The 24,756-nt window shown below is 38.2% G+C and overlaps 1 protein-coding gene across 4 annotated transcripts in view; it reads right to left on the reverse strand.

The window, feature by feature from the left end:
• The window catches only part of SEC24B (SEC24 homolog B, COPII coat complex component), a 49,811-nt gene extending 26,101 nt beyond the window's left edge, over positions 1 to 23,710 (reverse strand). Inside the window, exons 1-6 of one of the 4 annotated variants that reach the window (XM_055702396.1) lie at positions 23,406 to 23,532; positions 17,892 to 19,243; positions 17,115 to 17,819; positions 10,356 to 10,541; positions 4,958 to 5,062; positions 112 to 192 (exon numbers count right to left, since the gene is read on the reverse strand). In XM_055702396.1, coding sequence (XP_055558371.1) covers positions 112 to 192; positions 4,958 to 5,062; positions 10,356 to 10,541; positions 17,115 to 17,802 — 1,060 coding nt within the window. In that variant the 5' untranslated portion in view covers positions 17,803 to 17,819; positions 17,892 to 19,243; positions 23,406 to 23,532. Of the gene's footprint in view, positions 1 to 111; positions 193 to 4,957; positions 5,063 to 10,355; positions 10,542 to 17,114; positions 17,820 to 17,891; positions 19,244 to 22,864; positions 22,899 to 23,405 lie in introns of those variants that run through there. The other 3 variants (XM_055702376.1, XM_014285627.3, XM_055702382.1) reach the window with 3 other exon arrangements.
• Between the last annotated feature and the right edge of the window lie 1,046 nt (positions 23,711 to 24,756).

Consider the following 24,756-nt stretch of genomic DNA (forward strand, 5'->3'; position numbering starts at 1 on the left):
TGCTAATTAAAAACAGACACCACCAGAAATAACTTAAAAACCAATCATAAACAGTAGGAATTTAAGTCTTTAAACAAACAATTCATAATTACCATGTGATAAACTGCTTACCTGGATAGCCACCTCCTTCCAGGGCATCATAATTGTTCAGAACAGGAGAGGCACTGCTCGTAGTAGAGGAACTATCAATTGCTGGGGAAGGAAAATTATTTAAGTTAGGTGCTTTAGGAATGGCAAATTTTTGAGAAATAGAGAGACTAAGATTTTTTTCTAAAAACTTTCTTAAGAAACTGTCAAGAAAGATCCTGTGAAAGAACACCAGTTCAGCCCTACAGCTTCAAAGCTATTACCACTACAGAGGAGAGGAAGGAAAAGATAAACAATCAACACGATATTAAAAAACAAATAAAGCAACACACGCCCAAACAGCAAGAGATATCAATGGGAAAAGGACAAAAACAATGAAAAAAGTTGCTTCTTGAAACAGATAAAGTATTTTTCTATTAAACTAAAAGTTCTTTCTAGACTACGTCAACTGAAGCTATGTACAATTTTAAAATAGTCTCTATTGTGACTTCCTTCATAACTGTAAACAAGTGTTCTTCATAGTGATTGTGCACCATCCCCACCTTCAAGCAAAACAAAAAAGTATTTAATTCTTTCCTCCTTTCTGTGCAGCTGTAATTCAGAAGGTTTTTTTGTTTTCAATGTAAAGCTTCTATTTTCCACTGAACAATGACAAGTGGTCTCTGCTTCAGTCATAATGTTTTGGCTGCACCAAAAGTACAAAAATTGTAAAAAGTAACTATGCAAAAGCAAGTAACAGAAGTTAACTAGCCAGAAGTAGAAAAGCACATGGACACACACATAATTAGTTGTTAGTACTGAAGGGACTCCTAATGCTTCATTTTTAGTTCACCCTATGTGTATATCTTGAATATCTTACTGTAAAATACTGGAAACAAAAATATATTTTAAAAAATTTCTTCCAGTGCCATTTCACACACATTTACAAAGAAAAAGGGCCAAGGGGATTAAATGTATCAGCTGCTCCTTAAAACACCCCAAGCCATGAAGTGAGAGGAAAGAGTACCTTTAAGAATTCAATAAAGTCAATTGTGTATGTGTATCTACATATCTATGTATCTATCTAACTTTTGTGGCAGAATAGACTCAAAAGAGATTCACCGATAACTGTTCTACTCAGAAGGGTCAACCATGACCACACATCCCACTGTGAGGCTGAAAGAATTTCTAGGAAGAACTTAAATAGTCACACATTCAGATTTGATCCCCCTTCAACTGAGATTTCCAAGTAAAGAGACTCCTGCATATGGAAACATAACACCACTGACATCTGGAACACATTAATACCATGGCAACATCATGACTGTATAGATTATTTTTGATCATTTTGCCTTTAAAGTGTTCATCTAAGAAACAGAAAAACTATTCCAAAAAACCACAACACTAAGAATAATTTTATTTTTAGAAGTATATAAACACTGTGAAACTCATACAATGTTAGTTTTCAGATTGTTGTAAATTTCCCCTATTTTTTCTTCCTGAAGTTTATAACAGAACATAACTGCATGATTTCTTTTCCTACCAAATTTTACCTTTCTTCCTGTTCTAGAAACTGAAGGAAACAGGATTCATTATTTTGTTCCCCAAGGAGGAGCACAGCTTTTAAAAGTTTGGTAAGTCCTACTACAGGAAAGCCAAAATATACTTTTATTACGTCAACAAGATCAAGATTCAGAATTTTCAAGAAGTATTTTTTGTCTGACCAGAAGTTAATTCTATATTTCAAAGAAATACCAAGAGGATATAAGCAATTGTGAATGTGCAAGACAAGGTTCAAGCTTTCTGATTTAACCACTATGTCACTCTTTGCAGAGCTTCCCCACACACACACACACAGTAAATTGTATTCGTAAATTTATATCCATCTGTAATAAAATTCCATACAAAATGTGTTTGCTATTTTCACCAGGAAGATATTAATGATACAGTGAGTTGCAAAGAAATATGTACTTCCCAAGCTCTGCTGGAAAAGTTAAGAGCAACTAATTTGACAAATATATGAAAGAAAGTGTTTTAAAATCGTGCTGTAAGTAAAAATAATGCAATTTAGTCATACTTGTACTAGAAAAAAATATTTATGCATCATTTCTGACATACAGAAAAGTTCTAGTCAGAAAGCATAATCTCAGATATTTTGAAACACAAACAAGGTGTCTAACTTAAATAACAACGTGAATACCATTACTGAGAATCCCATATACTTACTGAATACCTTCAACTTAAGGTCTTTGCTTCTAAAGAACTTTCAAATTTTGTAACATATTCTTGAAAAATGTCAGAGTCCCAGTGCCTACAAGAATTATGATGTGTCCTGTTTACTCTCCACTGGAAAACAAACAGTTGACTCAAAAGCAATGAGTTGTACAGCTTCCTGCAGACCAAAAGTAGCTTCAAACTCTACGCTGGTCACAGGTGTCAGGGAAATCTCACAGGTTCTCCATTGATAAAACACACAAGAACTTCCACAAAATTAAACAAGAGTTTTTCTATGTTTAAATTGAGCTACAACAGCTGTCAAAGTTTATAAGCAACAGATGAAAGAACATATTAGGAAGAAAGAAAAAAAGTCTAAAGAATATTAGAAAACACTGCTTAGACAAAAGCAATACTTGTAACATGCTTTTATAGTTAAGCAATTATTTTATCAATGTAACTTTTGCTTTCAGAGTTTTCAAGAACTCTTTGGCAACAGTTAAAGACCTAACTGGTAAGAGTGACAAAAAAATTGATAAGCTATGTTAACACAAGCAACCAGATGTCCAACACCTATTTTTCATAAAACCACTGGCACCACCTGAGCTAGAAATCCGTCTACAGAATTTGTTTAGGATTTACATTAACTCCTCATGACAGGGCATAAAACGGGATGCTTATTAATCAGGTATCCTACACATTGAACATGAGTGCCCTTTCACTCTTTTGCATAAGATAAATTCAATGATAGCTCAAAGGCTTCAGGCTTTTGCAAAGTAGAAAACTTTAGAAAGATGGTAGGTAGTATGAAAACTTTGTTTCTGGTAGGTTTAGGGAACAAAGCAAGGAGACAAAGGTTGCAACTGATAAAAAAAAAAAGTGACACATCATTTGACAGAAAACTTGGCACTGGATTAGGCAATGATAATTATCTGCAGAAAATTCATTAGGTAGCCCTGCAACAAAACCAAAATGCTCCTCTGGCTCTTTTAGCCACTCTTTAGAAAGTGGAGTTCAAACAGCAGCTGCATCACAATAGCCAAAGCAAATTTTATATCCCAAGGCAGAATTGTTTTCTAGCTGGTTAAGTCTAATTGGATTTATCAGAGCTTTAAAAAAAACAAACACCTGGTATCTAAAATTAGGAAGTATCCTTAGATTTAGAAAGAACAGTTTATTCAAGAGTTACTATACATAATTTCATACTAACACTCAAGCCTGTTGAAAGATCAAGAATGTGTTATCACAAAAAGGGTAAGAAAGTAAAGAAACTGAACCAATAATCTGAAATAGCAAGGATTTGCAACAGAATATGCAAAGTATCCTAATATTTGTGCTCCCCTGGAGTGGAGGCAATAATACCACTTGTATTGATATTACCGCACCCTCCAAATATTGTCCTTCTCTGGCTGGAGCAATGACAAATGTCTTTTGCTGAAAACGCCTTCCTCCTTGGAAAAAGAACAACAGCAACTAATTTCTTCTAATGTTCTAATAATTCAACATAACAGTTGAATCACTATTACTCAAACTGGTAATATGAACCCATCATACTGTTCTTGGTTATGACCTGGATGTCGTCATTGTTTTGCTTCATTCTTCACAGTATTACTAAGAGTGCACTAAGCTACTTTCACAGTATTCTAGCTTAACGATTTTATTATTTCATCAAAAAAATCAGAATTATACGGCACTGATTTTTTTCTGCCTAGCTGCAATATGAATTATAAGCCTACAGGAAAAGTTACAAACGTTTGTTATCCCAAGTAAATACTCAAAGCCAACACACACAAATAGCTGTAGTATTTCAGCACAAGGTATATGTGCTATTACTTCCAGCTATCAACAAGGCTGGAAGTCTAATGTTTAATCTCAAAAAGCTTTTTACGCTCTTACCACTCATATATAGACTGTAAAGACTTTTCTTTAAGTTAGAAGAAAAGGGCTACCATCCAAGAAACTAAGATAGTGAGAAACATCAAACTTGCAAACCCAGGCCATTTGGACAATATAAGCAGAATCCTTGCAACCAAGAATATAGTATTTCAATCAATCAGGATAAACTGCTTCTTAAAAAAAAAAAAAAGGAAACAAACTTTTTAAGTTCCTATACAAAGCAAACAGGTTAAAACTGAACCTATGTGCCTAATCATAGAGATACACCTTGGAAAGAGAAAAACCAGCACAGATTAATTTACTGTCTTAAAAAGCAACTTACTATCTTTCAGTATTTTACTTTACTAACTTAATTGTAAGAGTTCCCTATATGTAACATGAGAAATACGGTAAACATCGTTTAATGTAAAAATACAAACAGTATCTAGCTGCTTAACATAAGAAATCATCAGTCTGAGTTCTAGAGCTAGTTATCTTCACTTAAGAGTTTAAAACATACTGAAACTCAAAAATATGGGGGTCTTGCAAGTTGTGAATATTTCTGTTAGATACATAAACCATCTGATATTAAAATGACAAAAAAAAGACCGTTTGCTGACCACTACTGAACTCCTTTTTGTTTACTACACTAAAAACAGCTGGGAACTTTATAGTTAACTTGGTACATGATGAGTCAGAGTGACATTTTTGTCTTAAAGGAAAAAAAGTTTCAGAGGATGGAAATACGGAACAAAACTTCAGTAGGAAGAGAACAAGATACTGGTGTAAAGCTAAAGCCAACCTGCTTCCTCATCCTCCTCATCCTCTTCCTCATCATCTGAACTTGATGACAAGGGAGCTGGTGCAGAGCTAGCTTGATTATTAACATATCCACCATACTGCATGCCTGTGAAGTGGAAAGCACAAACATAAGAGTCAGACAGACAGGAAAGATGAGAAATGAAAGTCACAAATCATTGCATTAAAAGTGAGAGAAATTAGCCACTCTAGCGAAAATCCCAACATGCAAAAAGTTAAATCTACAACCCTGGACTACAGAACTGTAGTTCATATATGAACTATATAAGCAATACAATAGAAGCAGGTTTTAGTGGGCTAGTTTAGCAAGTTATTAGTAGCACACGGAAGTTGGCAGGAAATTTTTTGTATATGTGTGTATGCACACGCATATCAGGAAGTTAAACACACACACACAGAGACTTCCTGTATATGTATTTAAAATACATCAGTTTATCCACCAGAATACTTTCATAAGTTAATATATAGAAATAAATTAGCTCCTTCCTAGATAAATTCAAATTGCGTTATGAAAACATTAATACTCAAGTTCTGCTTGGCACACCTGCCCCTTTTAACAAAGGAATAATTCACATGAGAATTCCAAACACTGTCAGAAATCAAGGAAATATAATGCTGCTGCAACATGCCAAAGTACAAACATACACCTCAGCAACACAGTCCGTGAAATTTAAGCTAAGTAAACCTGAAAACTTGGTTAGCCTTATTTTTAAATTAGTGCCTAAATTCAGTCTCATAGACCATATTTAAGCACCTAAATACACTGTCCACTTTTAAGGTCTGGTAACAACTCAACTATTACCACATACAAACTGTAATCTATGAGGTTCTTTTAGTAGTAGGTGGGTTTTTTTTAACAAAATCTATTCTAAACATATGTGAACAAATATACCCAAAAGCAAAACATATATATACAATTTTAAAATAGAGTAAAGCACGCAGCAATGGCTTATAATTAGTTTCCTATGTTACTCATGATAGATGCAATTTCAGCTCCTCCAAGAAATCTTAAGTTTCTCTTGTCACGGGGGCAGGGTTAGCAAGGATTTTAAGTATGCTTGTAGTCAGGCAGAAACATCCTATGTAAATGCATCTGATGACTGTTTTTCTTAGTGTGAAAATATCCTAATTCTTCAAAACTCTTCAGAATTTGGAATTTTTTTCCCTGTAGAAGCACTATGGCACCATCAGGGTAGTGCTCTTTATTTAACACTGTAAAGCACTATAGTGTTTTATGTTACACGTAATCTGAAACTATCATGGTAATCAATAATCGCCCCCATTCACAACTTCAAGTAAAATAAAGATTGATGTAGTTACATTTAACTAAGGACTAAAAATGCTGTTAGTTTCATGGCTTTTTAAAAAAGGGTTAGCAAATGAACCTAGGAGGACCACTTCAATTTCACTTAAGAAAAACCAACGAAATCAAGGTGAAGAGCATCTATTCAAATAGTGGAAGTAAAAAGAAAACAGAGCAAAACCGTATCACAACATTATTGAGAAGCTGAACTTTCATACAGAGGTTAGTGCAAGGACAGACATTATTTCACTTTATCTAGTGCATTAATACTCATACAATTCCAATTAAGTTTCTCCACAATACAGGTAGTCACAATGACAACGGCAAAAATCAACCCAAGTGCAACTGAGGTACATTGCATTGCCTCAGTTTCTCTATACTGCTAAAATACAGGACTACCTCAAGGGATTCATAGTCCCATCTTTTATGAAGGCTACTGGATGTACTTGATAAGGAGGATACAAGAAAACCACTCTGTGCAAAACCAGACTACAGCCAAGGAGACTACGTCTTTTCTCAGGCCTAGGAGAGCTACCAAGAGTAAGACAGAACAACTGTGTTACTGGGAAGGAGAAAACCCAAAATAATTAGCATGCAAGTAGAAGGGGGGGGGAAAGGATGACAAGAATAGATGCACTGTAACACTGAGAGCCAAAGTAAAAGAAGATGGGCACAGTGTGAGTGCGCAAAGACAAACCTCTAATAAATACCTCTAACAAATAACACAGATAAGAAGAAAGAAAGTAAATGTACCTGGGAAAGGGCATGCCAATGCAAAAATTCCAAGTATGGGCAGATGAGAGAAAAAGACTGAATTAGTCATTCTACTAACACTACTTCGGAGTCTTTGGAATGTTCTTTAGAATAACAAACTTCTGCTAAAACTCCCCCTTTTCCAGTCACTGGTCACATACATAAAGGATACATGTACTCAGAAAGAATATACAGAGATTAAAAAATATATTAGTGACACAGAAGTTTAGGAATCATAACCTATGTCACCACGAATCCTCTGGAGGCAGGGCTGGATTGACTTACCAGCCTTATGAGTTTGCATAGATGTTTTTTATTTTCATTGACAGCAGTACTACAAATTCCTACCTTTAGGCCACTCCAGCGCTGTGCTAGCACAACTGTCGGGCTACAAAATATCTGAGAACTGATGTGGCTGAAAAATAACCTAGTTTACCAAGTCATTCTTGGGTGGAGAAGCCTCCTATTTTGGTTCACTGACCAGCAATACCTAGCATAGGGGAAAAAGCAACTGATGGGCAGAAGTGAGTGGCTGAAGACAACAGTTCCAAGTGCCACCATGTGCCTAATCATGATTTCTGTTGTGACAACCCAGTTCTGCTTAGTATCTTTTACAGAGTTGATAATAATGTTAAAATATCTCACTCTTAAAACCATAAAAGCCTGTTTTGAAATTATTCTTTATTTTGAGTGAGATTACTTCATAGGTCTGGCTTAAAATGCAACCACATAATTTAAATCAGCACAGGCTTCTTGGACTGGAAATTTCTAACCCTTGCCACCAGCATACCTGTGATGTAATAATATCCCATTTTAAGGCTTTATCCAATTATCTGTTACAGACATCTGGAAATGTAGGCAGGAGGACACAAAAAGTTAAGAACTCATTTGCCTATGAAATAAACCAACTATTTAGGTATTTTAAGTACAACTACCCATACCATGAAAGACTTTAAAACGTAAAGCATACATTTTATGTGGCTTAAGTTTCATAATGGAGGCCCCACCAAAAAATGAAAATTAACCACATGCAGAAACATTCTGAAGTTCTTCAACTGGCTCTCTATCCATAACCCTCATATTTTCAACAAATTTTCTACAGCATTAAGATCTTAATACTACAAATAGCAGTTCTCACAAAACGAACCCTCCTTTTCTCAATTCTTAAGCTCTTTGCTTTAAGTTATTTTCATTTACCCATCAGTTCCTCTCATCGACATAAAACCTAAGGGAGTCCACAAGTAACATTCAGACAGGACACACATTCTCAAAGTTCATCTCTAGGATGCCATTTTCAAGTAAATTATTTTTATCTGCATTAATTTTGTATAGATGTCTATGTAAGATTAAATAGGCTTTAATACACTAAGTTTTTTTGTCCTGTTAGAACTTAGCCCAGTAAACAATTATAGTATTTTAATTCTGTACAGGAATGCCCATACAGGAGCTTAAAACAATGAAATCCACTTAAAAATTAAGTCAAACTGGTTTTCCAGAATGCTTTCACGTAGACAACGCTACTCTATAATAAGAAAATAAGGGCATTTGATCTCTATATGGGAAACACACTTTGAATTCTAACAACTCAGACAAATATTCAGTAGATGTATTCTATTTTTTCAGTAGGTTAATTTCTACAAATAAATTTATCACACTTAGTTGGTGATAAAAAGTTATTGCAAGCATACATTATGTATTTCAGACTCAAATGAAACTACATGAAGAATTTCAAGTCTTCTAATGCTCATAAAAATACCATCTAAACATAGAAATTGTGATGACATGTACATGGATTTATTATTGATTATATCAACATAAATACAACTAAATCAATGCAAACTCCTAACATCTTTATATTCCTGACATAGGTATATTGCTGGTTTTAAAGTGTGCTCATTCAGCTACGTATTGCATTAATGTTCACTTATATGGAAGTATTTGAATTTAGAGAAGAGTTCAGCAGCAACTGCAGTGGTTTCTATTTAATGCACCAAATGTTCACACATTATACAGGAATCACTGCAAGAACATATATATTGCATATCAAGGCAAGCACAGTTCAACAGCTAAAATCCTTTTTCTCATTAGAAACACGGTTATGCAATTTCTTTGTCAGATGAAGCAATAGGTTTCTTTCTAGCAAGCACATCTACAGTACAAATTCTAACCAGTACCAAAGTCAACTATAAAACTGTGCAAGAACCAAGCACAGTTTCATAAACTGATTTATCATTTTCCTTAAAATGGTAGACCATGCATAGCATGGTTTATAGCATTTATAGCAATGAAGAATTATCTTTTTGCCTGTAAGATCTACAGAGTTGATTCACAAACAAGTTACTTCTTTATATTTTCCACTTCACCAGAAAAAGGACAAAATGGAGAAAAAGGGGAAATTTAGACATTTATGTCAGAGGATTTTGGAATTTAAGAACAAAAAGACATGCTGTGACAGTCATAACCCATGCTTTCTACAATTATTTTGAACACCAAACATGTCACATTTTCTGGACAAAATTAACACCTACTTCCACCTCACGCACTGAGTTCTTTCTCTGTAAGAATTTTAAATTCTGAAATTACCAAGAGAAAACACAGTCAAAAAAAATAATCAATGCAGTAAATTACATTTGGAATACTAGATACAGCAACATTTAACAGTCAAGAGGCAGGTCAAAACATCAGGGTAGAATTAGCATGGCCAAAGAAGGCTCAAGACCCACTGATTCTTTGTCAGGAGGCTACCAACATCAGAATAAAGAAGGAGCTTATAGAAGAACGCCTCTGTTCTCCCACAAGGACTCTTGTAGCAGCTTTCCACAGGAGCTTACAGCTAGGGAGTAAGAAAACAATTCTATCAGTTTGAATTTAATACTCAAACTTGCTCTGTTTCCCAGTGCAAGTTTCATTTACACCTGACTTTTCAATACAGACCGATCACAATAGTGAGCGAGCAGCTGTGTGGCATTTAGCTGCCTGCCAGATTAAACCACAACAGTCGTCCTTCCAAGATATTAAAAATGAGCAGCTTTTTAGAAGACTAAAGGGAACTAGGAAGAAGGGCTTTTTGAGGAACAGACATGTAAGACTGCTAACAAAACAAACAAGCAAAAGATGACATATGGCCAAAGGAAATCAAACAGAAGAGCTAAGAGAAGCTAGAACCAGGTGGTATAAAACAAGAATGCTAAGGGAGCCTGATGAGATGCAAGAGACAGTCTTTAGTCAGACAAACGCAACAGCAATAAAGCTTCCAGCATTCATGTACGCATGTGGAACAGGGCAGAAGCCTGTATTGTAACTTCATCCCATTCTCTTTTAGTACCTTCCTGAAGGGCCAGCTCTGGTGACTGTGGAACAGAGGGTGAAGATCGCGGCTGTGAAGAAAGGCTTGGAGCAGGTGTCCTTACTGAGGAGATCACAGCAGAGGAAGCAGATGTTCCAGCCCCAGGCTTGGTAAATGAAACACTCTGGCTCTCAGAGTGCACAGGCTGTGAAGAATCAATGCCACCTAAAAACAAAAGCAGAAAGCAGGAACACTTTGTATTTGCACACACAATTACACAATGCAAGCAATCACATTTGTTTTCACAATAGCTACAAAAACAATACAGTACTTCAGAGACATGTCTTCAAACAAGTATACATGGAAAAGTTGGAAGATTTTTATAAAAAAACACCTATAATATTAAAACTCCATTAAAATGAACAAATTGCTCTGACAACTAACAACAAAATGGAAAGCATGATGTAGTAAAGTTAAGATCAAGCAGAAGCTAAACTGATCTATTTTTGATCCATCCCTGCACATCCATACTTTCACAGGTTCCTCTTCCCAGTTAAGAGGAACAGTCCATGTGGGATAGCTCCCTCTCAATATTCCTCCTACACACAGGAAACCCGAGAGTCAGCTGTGTAGCAAACCAGTATTCTGCCTCCCTCACAGGGCTGGCAATTTGCAATTTTGGTACTCTGTTGTGAGACCCACATTCCAAGCAACTTGTTTCAATCAATCCTGCGTATTCCACAGAACTTCTGATGTGTTTTAAACATCTGGAATAGATATGATCTTCTTTAAAAAGTTAGATTAGTGCTTTGAGAGATTTAACCCAGTCCACAGAGAAGGACAATAAAACCTCAATTAAGTTAGCTTTAAGAGGGTTGGTCTGTGTTTATAAATAGAAAAATTTACACATTTTTCAATTTATAAATCGTCATTGTGCTAGGATTCTTTCTAAAAAAAACCTAACAGAGCAAGCTGTTAAAAATAATAGAAATAGTTTGACCAATATTAGTCAGTAAACACATAGAAAATAAGAAGAACAAAATTTACTGTTTGTAGAGCACTCATTTAAGCTACAGAATTCATTAAAGGATGCACATGTAATATTAACTTTGTTTTATAGCAGTGCAGTTTATCCAGTCCCTGACTTTTATTTAAATAATGGAGCTGATATCTGAAGGACTTTAGGGGGAAGCTGAGGCTTCCTTTAGAAGGGGAAAAGAAGAAAAGGTGGCTTAAAATGATCCTTCTGTTTTTCTAGTTTACCATCAAAATTGACAGTATACATTGTCACCACCTTCATGGAACTTTTTATTATGCAGTTTTCAAATATAATGTTGAGCATACATATGGCTTTTTCACGTGTTACCAAAATTTTTATTTCTCCAAAGTACACATACACAGTACTTTCTATTGAAATGCACTTGCTATAACCTCTGGTTCTACACATTATGTCTTGTAGACTCCCCACAGAAGTATCAGCACCTGTCAGCAGAAATCTTGCTAGGGTAGCTAAAAAGCTTCCTCAAGCAAGGTATGCAAGACAACAAGGCAAGTTCTTTGTTACATTAGCGTGCTTACCCAGGTTTTGTAGCAGAGTTGTTTATGGGGTTATGGTATTTTCCACACTTCAAGTCAATACAGCAATGCTTACAGCACCAAGTACTGCTGTAGAGCATGCTAAATGCTATAATGTCACAGTGTCACATGTTCAAAGCCAAAACCAATTTAAGGTCAGATTAGCTGAAGATTAAATACCTTCCTGCCAAGTACTACTGTGTATTCCCAAACAAAAATAATCTAAAATACCCTACAAAATTACATGGATCCTTTACATGTATTGTAAGAAAACATTTTTAGACTCTGAAGAAAAACATAACAAAACTAGTAAATAACATAACCCCCCCATATTTAATACAAAAATCCAACTGGCAAAACTTCATGTTAAACTATTTGGTGAGTATGGAAAGTTTTCAAAAGCTGTAAGTAACCAAGATCAAAGGAAACATTTGGACAAAGTTGATTTAAAAACTACAGAGTTAGTAACTGTCATCACATGAGACAATCTATGGTTGTGGTAATTATACCATCTTTTTTTTTTTTTATCTCTGGCCAATAAGAGGATGGTACCCTGTCATGTAAGTACTGATGAATTTAGGATGGTGTATTTCAGCTCTATTTCAGCTCAAGACACAGCTGGACTGAACACGAGTTTAGAGTACAAGTTCCCCATCAGCTTATCCAGGACAAACCCAATCAGGCCATACAACGTTCCCACCAACAGATACCACGAGAAGCCAGCAGCTTTGTCAGGCTGCAGTAAATTACACAACCCAAACTCAATGACACAGTATTTTCTGGTTTTTACCTCCCACTCCTCTCACATTTAATGTGCACTGAAGTTTTCCCTCATGCCTTTCAACCATGAATGCCTTTTGCACTAAAAATGACCAGGTACACCACTTGGTTACAAAAACCATGTACTAATAAAGACCTAAGCTAAAAGGTATGTTACAGAAAGAATCCACAGAGCTGTGCAAATGAGGCAGTGTGATTCATTAATTTTTCCTATACACTATCACTTACAGGTTTTTTTATTTCCAACTTGAGACCTACAGGAAGCTGTTAAGAAGTGTATCACCACAGTACCTTCACAGATTTTCAGGAGAGTTCAAGAACCACCCCTTTTGAGTTGCTACAGCTACAGTCTTGATTTCCTGTCCTCCTGCCCCCTTGCCCCCCCATCACAACATGTAGTTTCTGCCGAGAGGTTTACCACCTCTCTGCAGCTTCCTCTTCAACATCTTATCTCCCCAACTTCCTGTATCTTGTCTGCAGTCCCTCCCCTGTTTCCAGCCACACCTATATTAGCAGATTTACAGGATTAGAGCCTACATTCCTATGGAACTGGGGCAGCAAGGACTTTAGATAGATCTGACATAAGGGGAAGTATGTGCATGAGATAAAGAAATTAAAGCGTCTCCTGCTCAAGCAGGCTGCCTACAATTACAGGACAGTAGACAAGATCCAGGAAGCAACGAAACCCATACCATCTACCTGCAACAGGAGTTCTCTATCTCCCTCTCCTCAGGGATAAGTCCAGTAAAATTTGGGCATCCTTGCTGATACCCACACTGACTGGAAAGCACCAAGAAAAATCAGAGTGCACCAGTTTCAGCTGAAATAACCTAGAAAAAACATTAAGGAAAGCCGTTGACCTAGAAAGACAAAAAGCCTAAATAATAACAAGTGAGTTATTTACACAGCACAACACCATTTCTGCACAGGTTTATACCAACACTGTTCCAATGAAATACAGAATTTAAAACTAGAAGATGGCATTTTTGCTAGATGAAAGTAGTTTAAACCAGCAAGCAGAAAAATATCAAATATTCCTTTATTTATTTATACTTTGTTTATACTTCCTAAAGCAAACAAAATCAATCTCACTGGCTGCTATTCATCAACACAAGTCAACTTCCAGAAACAGATTCCTCTTAAAATAAATTTTTCTTTTTCTAGTGAAATCTCAGCAAGCTTCACTGAAAATACTTCAGTGATTTCAGACAGTGGCTGCCAAACTTTTAGAAAAAGGTTGTGTTGCAGTTCTAAGTCCTTAGTACGAGACGTACAGCAGCTCAGGAGTTTGATCATAATAGATGCAAAATTTTGGGGGCTTTCCAAGGCCTACACAATTGGATTTTTAAAGAAATCAATTTGTAACTCCAATGCTTAGAACTCTTCTGGTTCAAGCAGAAAACAATTCATACATCACCAAACTTCTGAAAGGCTTAGGCCAGCCTAAGTTTCCTGAGCAAGTCCTGTTTAAACATACAGATTTTATTAAAAAAATGTCATTCTTTCACATAAAGAATGTTTGTTTTTCATCAGAGAGCTTTCAGTGTTCACTGACTGCACAAAACTGCTGCTGGAAAATACAATACAACAGCATCGTGACAGTCTTTTTAAGATTTGCTTATTTATATTTTAAGGATTGTAAGGGGTCTTCTTTCACAGCACAGCAGCAATGACTGCAAACTGTCTTACTAGCACAATGACTAATAGTAGGATACTGTATCAAAATTTCTTTACATGAACAGTCCCAGAAAACACGCTTAGGAATTTCAGTGTATCTTAAAATTTTCCAAGCAATTTTGCAAAAAATCTCTACACAGAACAAACTGCAACTGTTTTCAATCATTTTTTCCTTCCTGCAGAACAGCAGAGAGGATGAAATATTCAGAAAAATTCCTTCTTATAAATCACTCATTTCCTTAAATTCCTTTTGTGTTGTACTCAGAAACTTTCCAAGGACATGAAACAACTGGTAAACAATTTTCAGTAAATTTGCAGTAAGACTGCACTGGGAAATTCAGAAAGCGTATCAGTGTCCCAAAAAGTTAATAAATTATGCCAGGACCAAACAATCTATTATTATTTTATTAGTTATACTCATTGTATATTTATAATATATTTTTAATTACATATATTATTATTTTATTAGCCAGGTGTTGTAGTAATCTAATTTTAAATAATCTTAGCCAAAGATGTTGAGTTCTAGCCTAAAAAAAAAAAAGAAAAAAAAAATGTCTGATATTGTTGGAGACAGTCTGTTTAGCCCCAGACTTAAAAAATGGTATGTCTTCAGAATTTTGTAATAAAACAGCCCAGCTTCTCCTTCAGCCTAGCTACTGGTTGCTATCTTTATTTGCTCTTTCCCCGTCAGTAAATACAAAATCATGTATTTGTGTGCTGAGGTTGAACCAGGATTCAGATGAAAGAGAAAAAAAGTTACATCTCCAGATAAATCAGTTCCACAATCCAGTCCACTGTGCAATGAAGCACGGGGGTGCTTATTTCCGCAGCTTTACAAGCTCAGAAAGAATCTGAATGCGGTTTAAGTAGTTATGCCTACAGTCTGGCAAACAAACCAAGTACTGCAATATTAATCAAGTCTAACAGAAACAGTGGATCAGTGATTATTTTTGTAACTGCAAAGTATACACCTGTTACACACCACTACCACAGCCAGTTCTGTCAAGAGCTCTTTGAAATTCAAATGTGATATTACAACTTTATTACTTTTTCTTGAGGACATGTATTAACTCGATCACTCCCTCAAGACCACCACTGAATGGTTTAGAAATAAGACTATCCTCATATTGCTCTTCATGGTTTGGTCAGCTCCACCGTTTTACCTTTAAAACAGCTTTTCCTTAAAAAAAACTACCATAATGCACAAATCATAGATTTCAAGACACCTCCAAAGAAGTAAAATTAACAGGCATTTAAATTAAAACGTCTGTAAATAAAACACTAACAGTCTGAACAAACAATGAGTTATTTTCACACTACTGTGAATCTTACTATTCTGGAATGATACCTGCATTCTGTCAAGTTCAGCTGTAGAGTCTGCACTCAGCAGAATCAATTTTTTTGGCCAGAATTTTAAACCTTTAGTCCTTGAAAGAATTCATTTTTATGCTCAACAATGAAATGCCATTAACTTCAAAAGCTTTTTAAAGAGCTCCCCTACTTTTTCTTTTTTAAATAGTGTTTTGCTTCATGGTTTTGAAATATTACAGAAAAATCTCACTGAGCACCTTATAAACAGAATTCAAATCTACTAATATTCAAAGTACTAAAACTGAGCTGAATGATGACACTCTACATCCTACTCTTAAGGGGAGAAAAAGCAGTACTGAAACCAATTTCAACCTTGGTATGGATTGCATGAGCTTGATTTAGGCGTAGCATTTTTTCCCAGACAAAGCTTTATCATCAGTAAATCATTAGTCTTACAAAACCTCGGCTACAAGGACTCCTAAAACAATTCCAATGCTAAACTATAATCTGAAATATCTGGCATAAAAAAGGAAACATTATGTAATTCTCTAATCTCTCTCTCAGCAGAAGAGAAAACCATTAGTCTTGCACAGCTTACAAGTCAAAACTGCATGAAGTTAGAAAATTACCATTATAGAAAGAAAATTAGAATTTTTCTGTACGGACTATTGCTCTCTCAGAGGGACAGCAAGATGTTTCAATGTGGAAGCACTCCCACATCTCTAACCTCTTTCATTCTTAACAAGTACTGCCTACCCTATAAGCTTTTACTCAGTTTTCCCATGAACCAGAAGCTGCAACTACCAGCAAGGACTAAGCATACTTGCCCTCAACTGGCACCTTCACAACTTCAGTCTCTACAGCTACATCCATACTAAACATCAAGTTGTTGCTATAAAAATCAGTTAAAACCACTGAACCTGCTCTCATTCAAATGCTTATAAAAAATATTAAACAAAACCACAATTTCCTCCAAACTCATGCCAGGTTCCACTTTTTCTGAACTTTCTGAAGAGTGCATGCATGTTCACTTAGGTAAAATTTAAAGAATCAACTTAGATCTTGACTTAAAAAAATCCTCTAGCCAAGAAAGGAAAAAAGTATCTTTGTGATTAACAGGCATTTCAGAAATTACACATTCCTTCAAACCTGCATGAAAAAAAAATCCCTTCCAAGGCCACTCACATTAAAAAAAAAACCCAATAAACTCAAACCACCCCCCAAATAGTGTCTTTTTCTGTATCTCTCAAAGAGAAACATGTCAGTGATACCATTTGCTGCTATTGTGAGGACTTGGTAACCAATGAGAAAAACCTCAAAAAGGAGCAAGGACCAAATTCAAAATTACAACATACAATGTCACGTAGTGAACAAGTACAAGCCAACAAAAGCACATGATTTCTGATGTTTCCCAGACGCATCTGGAAGTTCACTATCCTTCAAATACTACCATACCTGTGTTTATTTGGTTGTTTACTTTAGCAACCGATCTAGTGAGATTGCTGCAGAGGTTGTCTTGAACAGACTGAGCAGATGAAGTAGTTGATAATGTTGTGTTATATCCCACAGGAACATGCTGTTGAAGTGAATGAGGTACTGATGTACTCTGGCTAGAAAACTTGTTTGTCTCTTTCACTTGTCCAACGACAGGTAGACTCTGAGAGGTAAATGCCTGCCCATACACACTGCCAGGAGCCGCAGGAGGATAGGAAACATTAGGATACACGGCACTGGAAACCACAGGCATGGCGTAGTGATCAGAATTAAGGGGAAATCCCTGAGATGCAACTGAAGAACTGACAGAAGTGCTGTAGTGATTACCAAATGCTGAGTATGACTGCTGAGCACTCGTATGCAAGTAGGATGCAGATGATATTGCTCCTTGAACAGGTCCTTCAGCTGACCCCACTGTATGAGGAGTTTTGTTGTACAACTGCTGTGATTCCTGTGTATTCAACACACTGGTACCCACAGAAGGTGTCATCACATTTTGTGCTGGTGATGAATAGTAAGTACGGTAGTAACTGGCTCTGTACTGATTATCCAGATGTGAAGCAGCAGCTTTATTGGGCACTTGGGAATAGTGTCCTGAGGGTGCACTGTAGTTGGGAGGATGTGAGCCATAGCCAGAGGGAAACTGCATCCAATTCTGCACAGGACCTGAAATGAAGAGAAAATGTCACATGTATTAAAGGTGTATCTGCTAGTAGTGCCAATGGACTCTGTACTTACTCTAACAAACAACTGGCTGCTTCTTGTTTTCTGTCACTATTTTTGAGGTCGCTGTCCATCAGCAGAAAGAGAATAAACCAAGCATTACACACACAAAATACAATATTTGAAGCAATTTGCAAATATACACAGAAGTAATAGAAAAATTCATTGTTTCCATTATCAAAAGAGGTCTCCATGCCAGGACTGTATGCCTCACATTTGTTGTACTTTGAGTATTTTTAAGAGGTTAATATTTAAACAAATAGTGAGCAATGGTAAGCACCAAATTGATGCTTCTGAGTGTCTGAATATGCCTACGGAAAATGAAAAGCTGTAGTCAAACCAATATGTCAATATACAAAAATGTAGGTATTCTTCACAAATCCTCCATACAGTGACCAAGATAAAGTGCCACAGGGCAGCTATTTTTGTCTTCTGTGTTTTGTGTTATGCTTTTATGAAAACAAACATTTTTATGAAACTATTGAGTATCTTACAAGGCACTTCATTTCTGTTTAGTGCCTGAAACTTACATCAATTTTAAGAGATGTTGATATCTGAGAACTTGACCTCTGCTGTCACCAAAACTGGCTCTGTAACACTAGAGGTTAATTACATACAGGTCCATCAAGGGCCAGTTGAGTAGTTGTTTGCTGAATGTTAACTATGTCCAGGCTGTTTTTTTTCACTGCCAACTGATCAATGGTAAATCTGAAAGTTCTTCCTCAAGTTCTTTTCCCAAACCCTATTTTTTGTTTTCTAGAGAATGAAAAATGCATTTCCTTAGATAACCTCCTTTCTTAAAATTACCACACCCTACTGCTTAGGTCATGCTCAATGACTATGGTGTTATTCCCAGCCCTTGGCAAATACAAATGCACAGCACTGGGCCACTTGCAAACTAAACAGCAACTGCTATAATAATTAATTTTTCATTTCCCCCTTATACTTACAATGATTATAAAATTCATGTATCCCTTTTCTTGTCTTCAAATTCTGAAAAGTCATTGCTCTCCAAATAACACCCAGATAGTCTATGATTAACTTGCTTATGGGATTCTGTTAACGAATTCATTATTAAAACTGCTTTGCAATGAACATACTGTCTAAAATTGCTTTCTGATAAAATTAAAAACATATTTTTATAATTGACAACCCAGAAAGCTGAGCAGAAGAGGAAGAAACTAAAAAATAAACAACAGTAACTTGGACTGCTGGGTCAAAAGACAGAAAGGCACTTTGGGAGAAAGCATAAGGAAGCTTAAAAAATATATATACTCTCCTCAAGACTCCGAATGTAGCTATGCTGCTGATTCACCATTTTCTTGAAAAAGTGGGAGCTGCTTCATAGAGCTCTGTAGTTTATTCTCCTTTAAAGGAAAATGATTTTGAGTTAGCAAGTCATTAGCAGCTACGTGAACTGTGGCAGACTTTCAACTCACTTTTTTGAAATCTGAAAGAGCAAACTCAAAAAATACACCAAAAACCTATATCTGTCAAGGCTTATTGCTTTAAGCAGTTACGCCACTTAAGATGGCAAGAAAAGATGCTTCCTCTGAAGAGTCTGCACATTTGTTCTACTAAAATATGTGGAATAAACTAACTGAGCAGGTGTAATTTAGTAACTGGTTTAGGAGCACCTAACTCAAAAGGTTGCATGTCAAACCATCTAATGTAGTATCCAGCTTTGGTTTGAAAAGCACACACCACAAATAAAGGCAGATTAAATTACCAATACAAGATATCAGTCTCTACATCACAGGATGCCAGAGTCACCTTTATCAACATCTTTAAGTAGAAACATCTGTAAGTTTAAAACTACACATGAGCACACAAAACTATAAACCCATTAAAACCTCACTAAGACAGACACATCTGACATTTTAAAAATTGTATTTTTTATTTCAAACTCCTGTTTTTTTAAAACAAGTTTTACAATTACAGATGAAAGATTATTCCCATTATCTGAAGTGAGGGTTTTGTCCATTTGGTTATAAAGAATGTGAGTAGAAAGTAATTTTACTGCAATTAGTAGCTGAAGCTACTAATGATGACTAGATAATTGGACTGTTTTCAATACTGGAAATCTGGGTACATCTTCAGTGTCATTTTGATATCTGGTTAATTGCACAATCTGTCCCAATGTCTCAAGTGCTCCACCTTCCTCTCAAACCACTTGACAAATAGCTCAAAAAAAACCCCCAAACCTCCATGGGAGGAGCTGAAAACCTTGGCTGCACACAGGTGTACTGCTAAAACACCACCTCTGTAATGAAAGCAGTGAACCTCTCCTTCTACAGACAAATTAATGCTTTATAATGTATTACTATACAAACATTAACAGGCAAACCCCCAAAGCCTTATCACTTTTTAAGGGGGGGAAAAAGCAACCACTAAAAAAACCAAACCCACTGCTGTGGCTATAGCACTACATGAATTAGTAAAGCTTTGCTTGCTAGTTTCATGTTTCTTTGGGTTTTATGTCCATGCATTCTCTCACCTGAATAATTTAGCCATCTGCAATATACCCTGCCCACATGTAGTCTATGTACATAAACTACAACATCAACTTCCTTTCCAGCCAAAAACATGTTACGTCTTCTTTAACTTTTAACATCCCTTTACTGACCTCCAGAGACTCACCACAGCTCCCGCACATGTCCCTTATGGGATGGACAGAGAGCAGCATTACTGTGCCTCGTTAACTGCCAGCAAACAAGCCAGCACATCAAGCCACTGCTGAGCTCTCACAACAGCTCAGTCATGCAATTAATGTCTGGCTCCTTCGTTCACCCAGCTTCCCATTTCGCAAAATATTCAGGAATTTCGTATCTTTCAGATCTCTACCTCTTTATCACATTTAATGAAACTATCCAGAAGACCCAAAATCCGAGCAGGGATGGAAAACGGAGCTAAATAACGCCACAATGAAAATTACGGTCCCAAAATGCTAGTAGAGATAACAATGGTAAACTCACAAACCATTTGTAGACACCACTAGACAAATCTTCTGAAGAACCATGAGGATTCAGTATAATTAGCTTCTCAGTGTTACATTTCAATACTTTAAATTGTTAGCACTGAAATCCTCCATGCTACTGAAAAATACACCATCTTTTAGTAGTGATTTAACAAGCAACATTTTATTATGCTGAAGTCAGAAAACTGGTCACTTTCCACTTACATACAAAGTCACCTGTAAGACTACTACAATAAAAGCTTCTCAAACTTGCAAGACTGTATTCAGAAGAACTACATTTCAAAGTCCCAAACTCATGAACACCCCCTCAAAGGCGCTTTTTTTTTTTTAACACATTATTTGAGTACAGGATCAAACTAAGACCACCGTAACAGAAATGGGAAAAAACCCCAAACACAAACAGAATTTTTTAAAAACCTATGTTATAATAAAACTGAAGTTTTCATGGGTCTCAAATGGACTTAGTCATTGGAGCAAGCAAAACTTATTAAAAAACAAAGCTGAACATCCTTTTTAATATCCTGTATGTGCAACAGGTTGCTTGCTTTCTGCAAAAAAAACAGTCTCTCTTTTATCTGATCCCTGGAACTTCAAGGTTTTACCTGAAAAATCCATGGTTTATGAAATTAAAACATAGAGCACTCTAAACATCTGAAAGGATGCACTAGTGTTTTCTTTCAGCCAATACAGAAATAGCTGTATTCACTTAAGTATCTTACACTTACACTCCACTGTACCGACGTAAAATGAAATTTCAAAAGTGATGTCAATCTTTGTGAAATTTAGTTTCTATCAGAGAATGGAAATTTCCAGTAGTTTTTTTCCTGTTACTATTCCCCCTCTTCTCCCCCTCCTATCACAATTTAAAAAAGACTCAAATCCTGTGTTATAACTCCAGAAGATTAGTACTAAAAGAAGACAGATACACTAATCTAAAAATTCTGTAATGCTATTGCTAAATGACACAAAATGACAAATTCAGAGTTCTTGCCTGCAAATGATCAAATACACATTACTGTAAGATATCTTAAGGAACACAGAAGCCAAAGTTAACTTGAGTAGTCTGCAAGTTATACAACAAAAATTCAAGACTATTACTGAACAGTGTACAAATTTCCCAGAACTGAGGAAAAACTTCTGAAGAAATTAAGTGGTCTACTACAAGGTTTTAAACAAGCTATTTTTGAGGATATTAGCAAAAACATAGAGTTAATTAAAGAAACAAACTGTAATGATGGCTCTTTACAGTTTCATTCTGTTAAAAACACGAAAAGAACATGTGTCAGTTTCTCTTTCTATGATATTTGCAGGTTATTGATGCAGTAGTAGCTGTGTCCTGATGACATGTGTTTTTATTAAAAGCCACGTAAGCTGGCATTTTTTGAGTAACTTTAATATTGTAATGCTGAGTTTTGTCAAAGTTTGGACACATCTAAGGCATTAGTATCTCCCTAAAATCTACCATTTAATTACTTTTGTTTTCTTACACTTCAGTGACTTTTGCATTATCTGCAAACTGACTCAACCTACTTTATAGACACGTAAGTGCTTAACTACCACTTTGGACACAAGAAATATTCATGAGTAAAAAATATTGTAGGTTGTTAGCCTGCGTACTGATCTGTACAGAAAACACACCTGTGCACAAAACAGCTCGACTACAAAAAACAGCTTCACAGCAGAAGCCAAAACTCTATGCAAGAGGCCCCATTTAGATACCAAACCATCATTAGGTGGGGACAAAGACCATACAGGCATTCTTTAAAGTTAACGAGGTGTATTAATAAAGAACTAATTTTATAGCGCACCAATTTAAAAACGAGGAACTGCACGGTAATTATTTTAATTCGCGTACTGTTAAAGGCTCAGCACCTCTTCAACTGAAAAGCAAGTCAGTATTTTGTGACTCTGAACCGTTTTACCACCGTTTTTCAGTGGCCCACATTTCACCGGTCCAATCTTGCTTATTCAACTCAAAATCCAAGAACCAGTTGCGGGAACGCCTACCCACCTACTACTGTTAAGTTCATGAACAGTTGCGAAGTAAGCACTCCCGTCTGCAATACGTGGTTCGCTGCCCGCGCTCGGGCACGGCTGCCAGCGCCGAGGCCTGGAGGCGCCCCGGCACCCGGAGCGCTCCCGGGAGGCCGCGACGCGGGCGCCGCAGCAGCGAGCGGGTCCCAACCGGCGCGCAGGGAGGCGGGTGCCCCCCGCCGGGGCTGACAGAGCCCGCGCCCCGGGGGAGTTAGCTCCGCACGCCGCGCCGGGCCGGGCCTTTCCCCAGCGCCTCCGCCGCCCTGCAGAGAAAGGACTCCGCCGCGGCCCGCGGGGCCCTCCGCCGGACCGGCGCCCACGCCGCCCCCCTCAGCGGCTGCCGCGGCGCCCCGCACCTCCCGCCACCCCAGGAGGAGGGGAAGGCGAGCAGGGCCCCCCCGGCCCGCGGAACCCGCCGGGCCCCCCGCGGGGCAGCCGCGCAGATGGCCCCACGAACCGTCTCTCCCCGCCGCCGCGACCGCCAGTGCTAGGCCGCGCCCAGGCCGCCCGCCCCTCACCGTTCTGGTAGCCGGGCGCGCCGCTCGGAGGGGCCGCGGCCTCCCGGGAGGCACCAGGCCCGCCCGGGTAAACGGCGGCGGCGGCTGCACCGGCGGGCCGCGGTGGCAGCCCGGCAGGCGCGGACATGGCTTCTCGCTGCGCTTCCTCACTCCGGCCCACTCCTCTTCCTCCTGCTTCTCCGCCCCGGCCGCAGCCGGGCGTAGAGAGTCGCCGACGGGCCGGGATGCCGCGGCCGCCCCTGGGGAGCGGAGAGGGCAGGAGCGCGCAGGCGGGCCCGAGCGCCGCTCCCGCCACCGCGGCCCTGCGGCCGTTAACGCCGCCGCCCGCAGCGCCCCCTGGCGGCGCCTCCGCGGCACCGCCCTGCCCGGCGTGAGGTAGGCCGGGCGCCCCTCCCGCCGCCGCCGTGCCGGGCTTCGGTCCCTGCGGGGGTGGGTGCTGCAGCCTGACCTGCCCCGCTCCCTGCGGGGCGCGGCCTGTGCGGCTGAGAGGCCCGGCCCGGCCCGCTTGGCCTGCGGGTGGTGGGGGCCGCCTGCCCCGCCTGCAACCCTGAGGGTGCGGGTGGACAGGCCCGGGGAAGGGGAAGCTTCACCGCCCCTGCCACGACGCACAGACATACCGTACAAACCCCTGCCATCGTTCTGCCCGGCTGAGGCTTTTCTGTCTCTATAGACAGGTAATAGATTAAGAACACATAGAGGTAATGTGAGTGCTCTGCACGGCGGAAAAGGCCTCACAAGGTGAGGTGAGGTGAAGCAACAACTGTAATTCTGTATACACCCTGGGAGGCAGGGTGAGGTGAGGGAAGGCTTTTATTTCTGTATTAGTAGGAGTGCACACTCCATAAGAGCATGTGTATACTGTCTATTTAGGCAGAAAGGCCTTGACAAGGAGGAGTGAGGCGAGATGAGGCAAGGCTTTTTAGTCTTTGTACAGAACATACACTTTATATTCTCTGAACAGAAAGTGTTGGTGAGCCTCCCGTGTTGGCTGCTGTTGGCAAAGGGTTGCCATTCAGCTTAGCACTTTCCACTGTCAATCACACACTAAACCGTATTAATTTTGACTGTGTGTTTGTCTCTACCACCTATCAGCTGTCGTTCACTCAGATGCTGTTCAATAGTGAATTCATTGCTCAGGTTCTTTTATTAATTATGTCCAGAAGTTGAAAGCACAGTAACATCTACTGGTGATCGTATTGTCAAGACCAAGCCCAGCAACACTGCGTCACCTTGTTATATGTATTTGACCAGTTCCTTCCCTGTCTGTACACTTTTAACTGTTTCTGGTTATTACATGTGTCTGTCATTAAATACTTCAATACTTTTTTAATTACTTTGCTTGCACTCTTAA

The sequence above is a fragment of the Falco cherrug genome, chromosome 1 (genome assembly GCF_023634085.1).
Source record: "Falco cherrug isolate bFalChe1 chromosome 1, bFalChe1.pri, whole genome shotgun sequence".
NCBI classification, from domain to species: Eukaryota; Metazoa; Chordata; class Aves; order Falconiformes; family Falconidae; genus Falco; species Falco cherrug.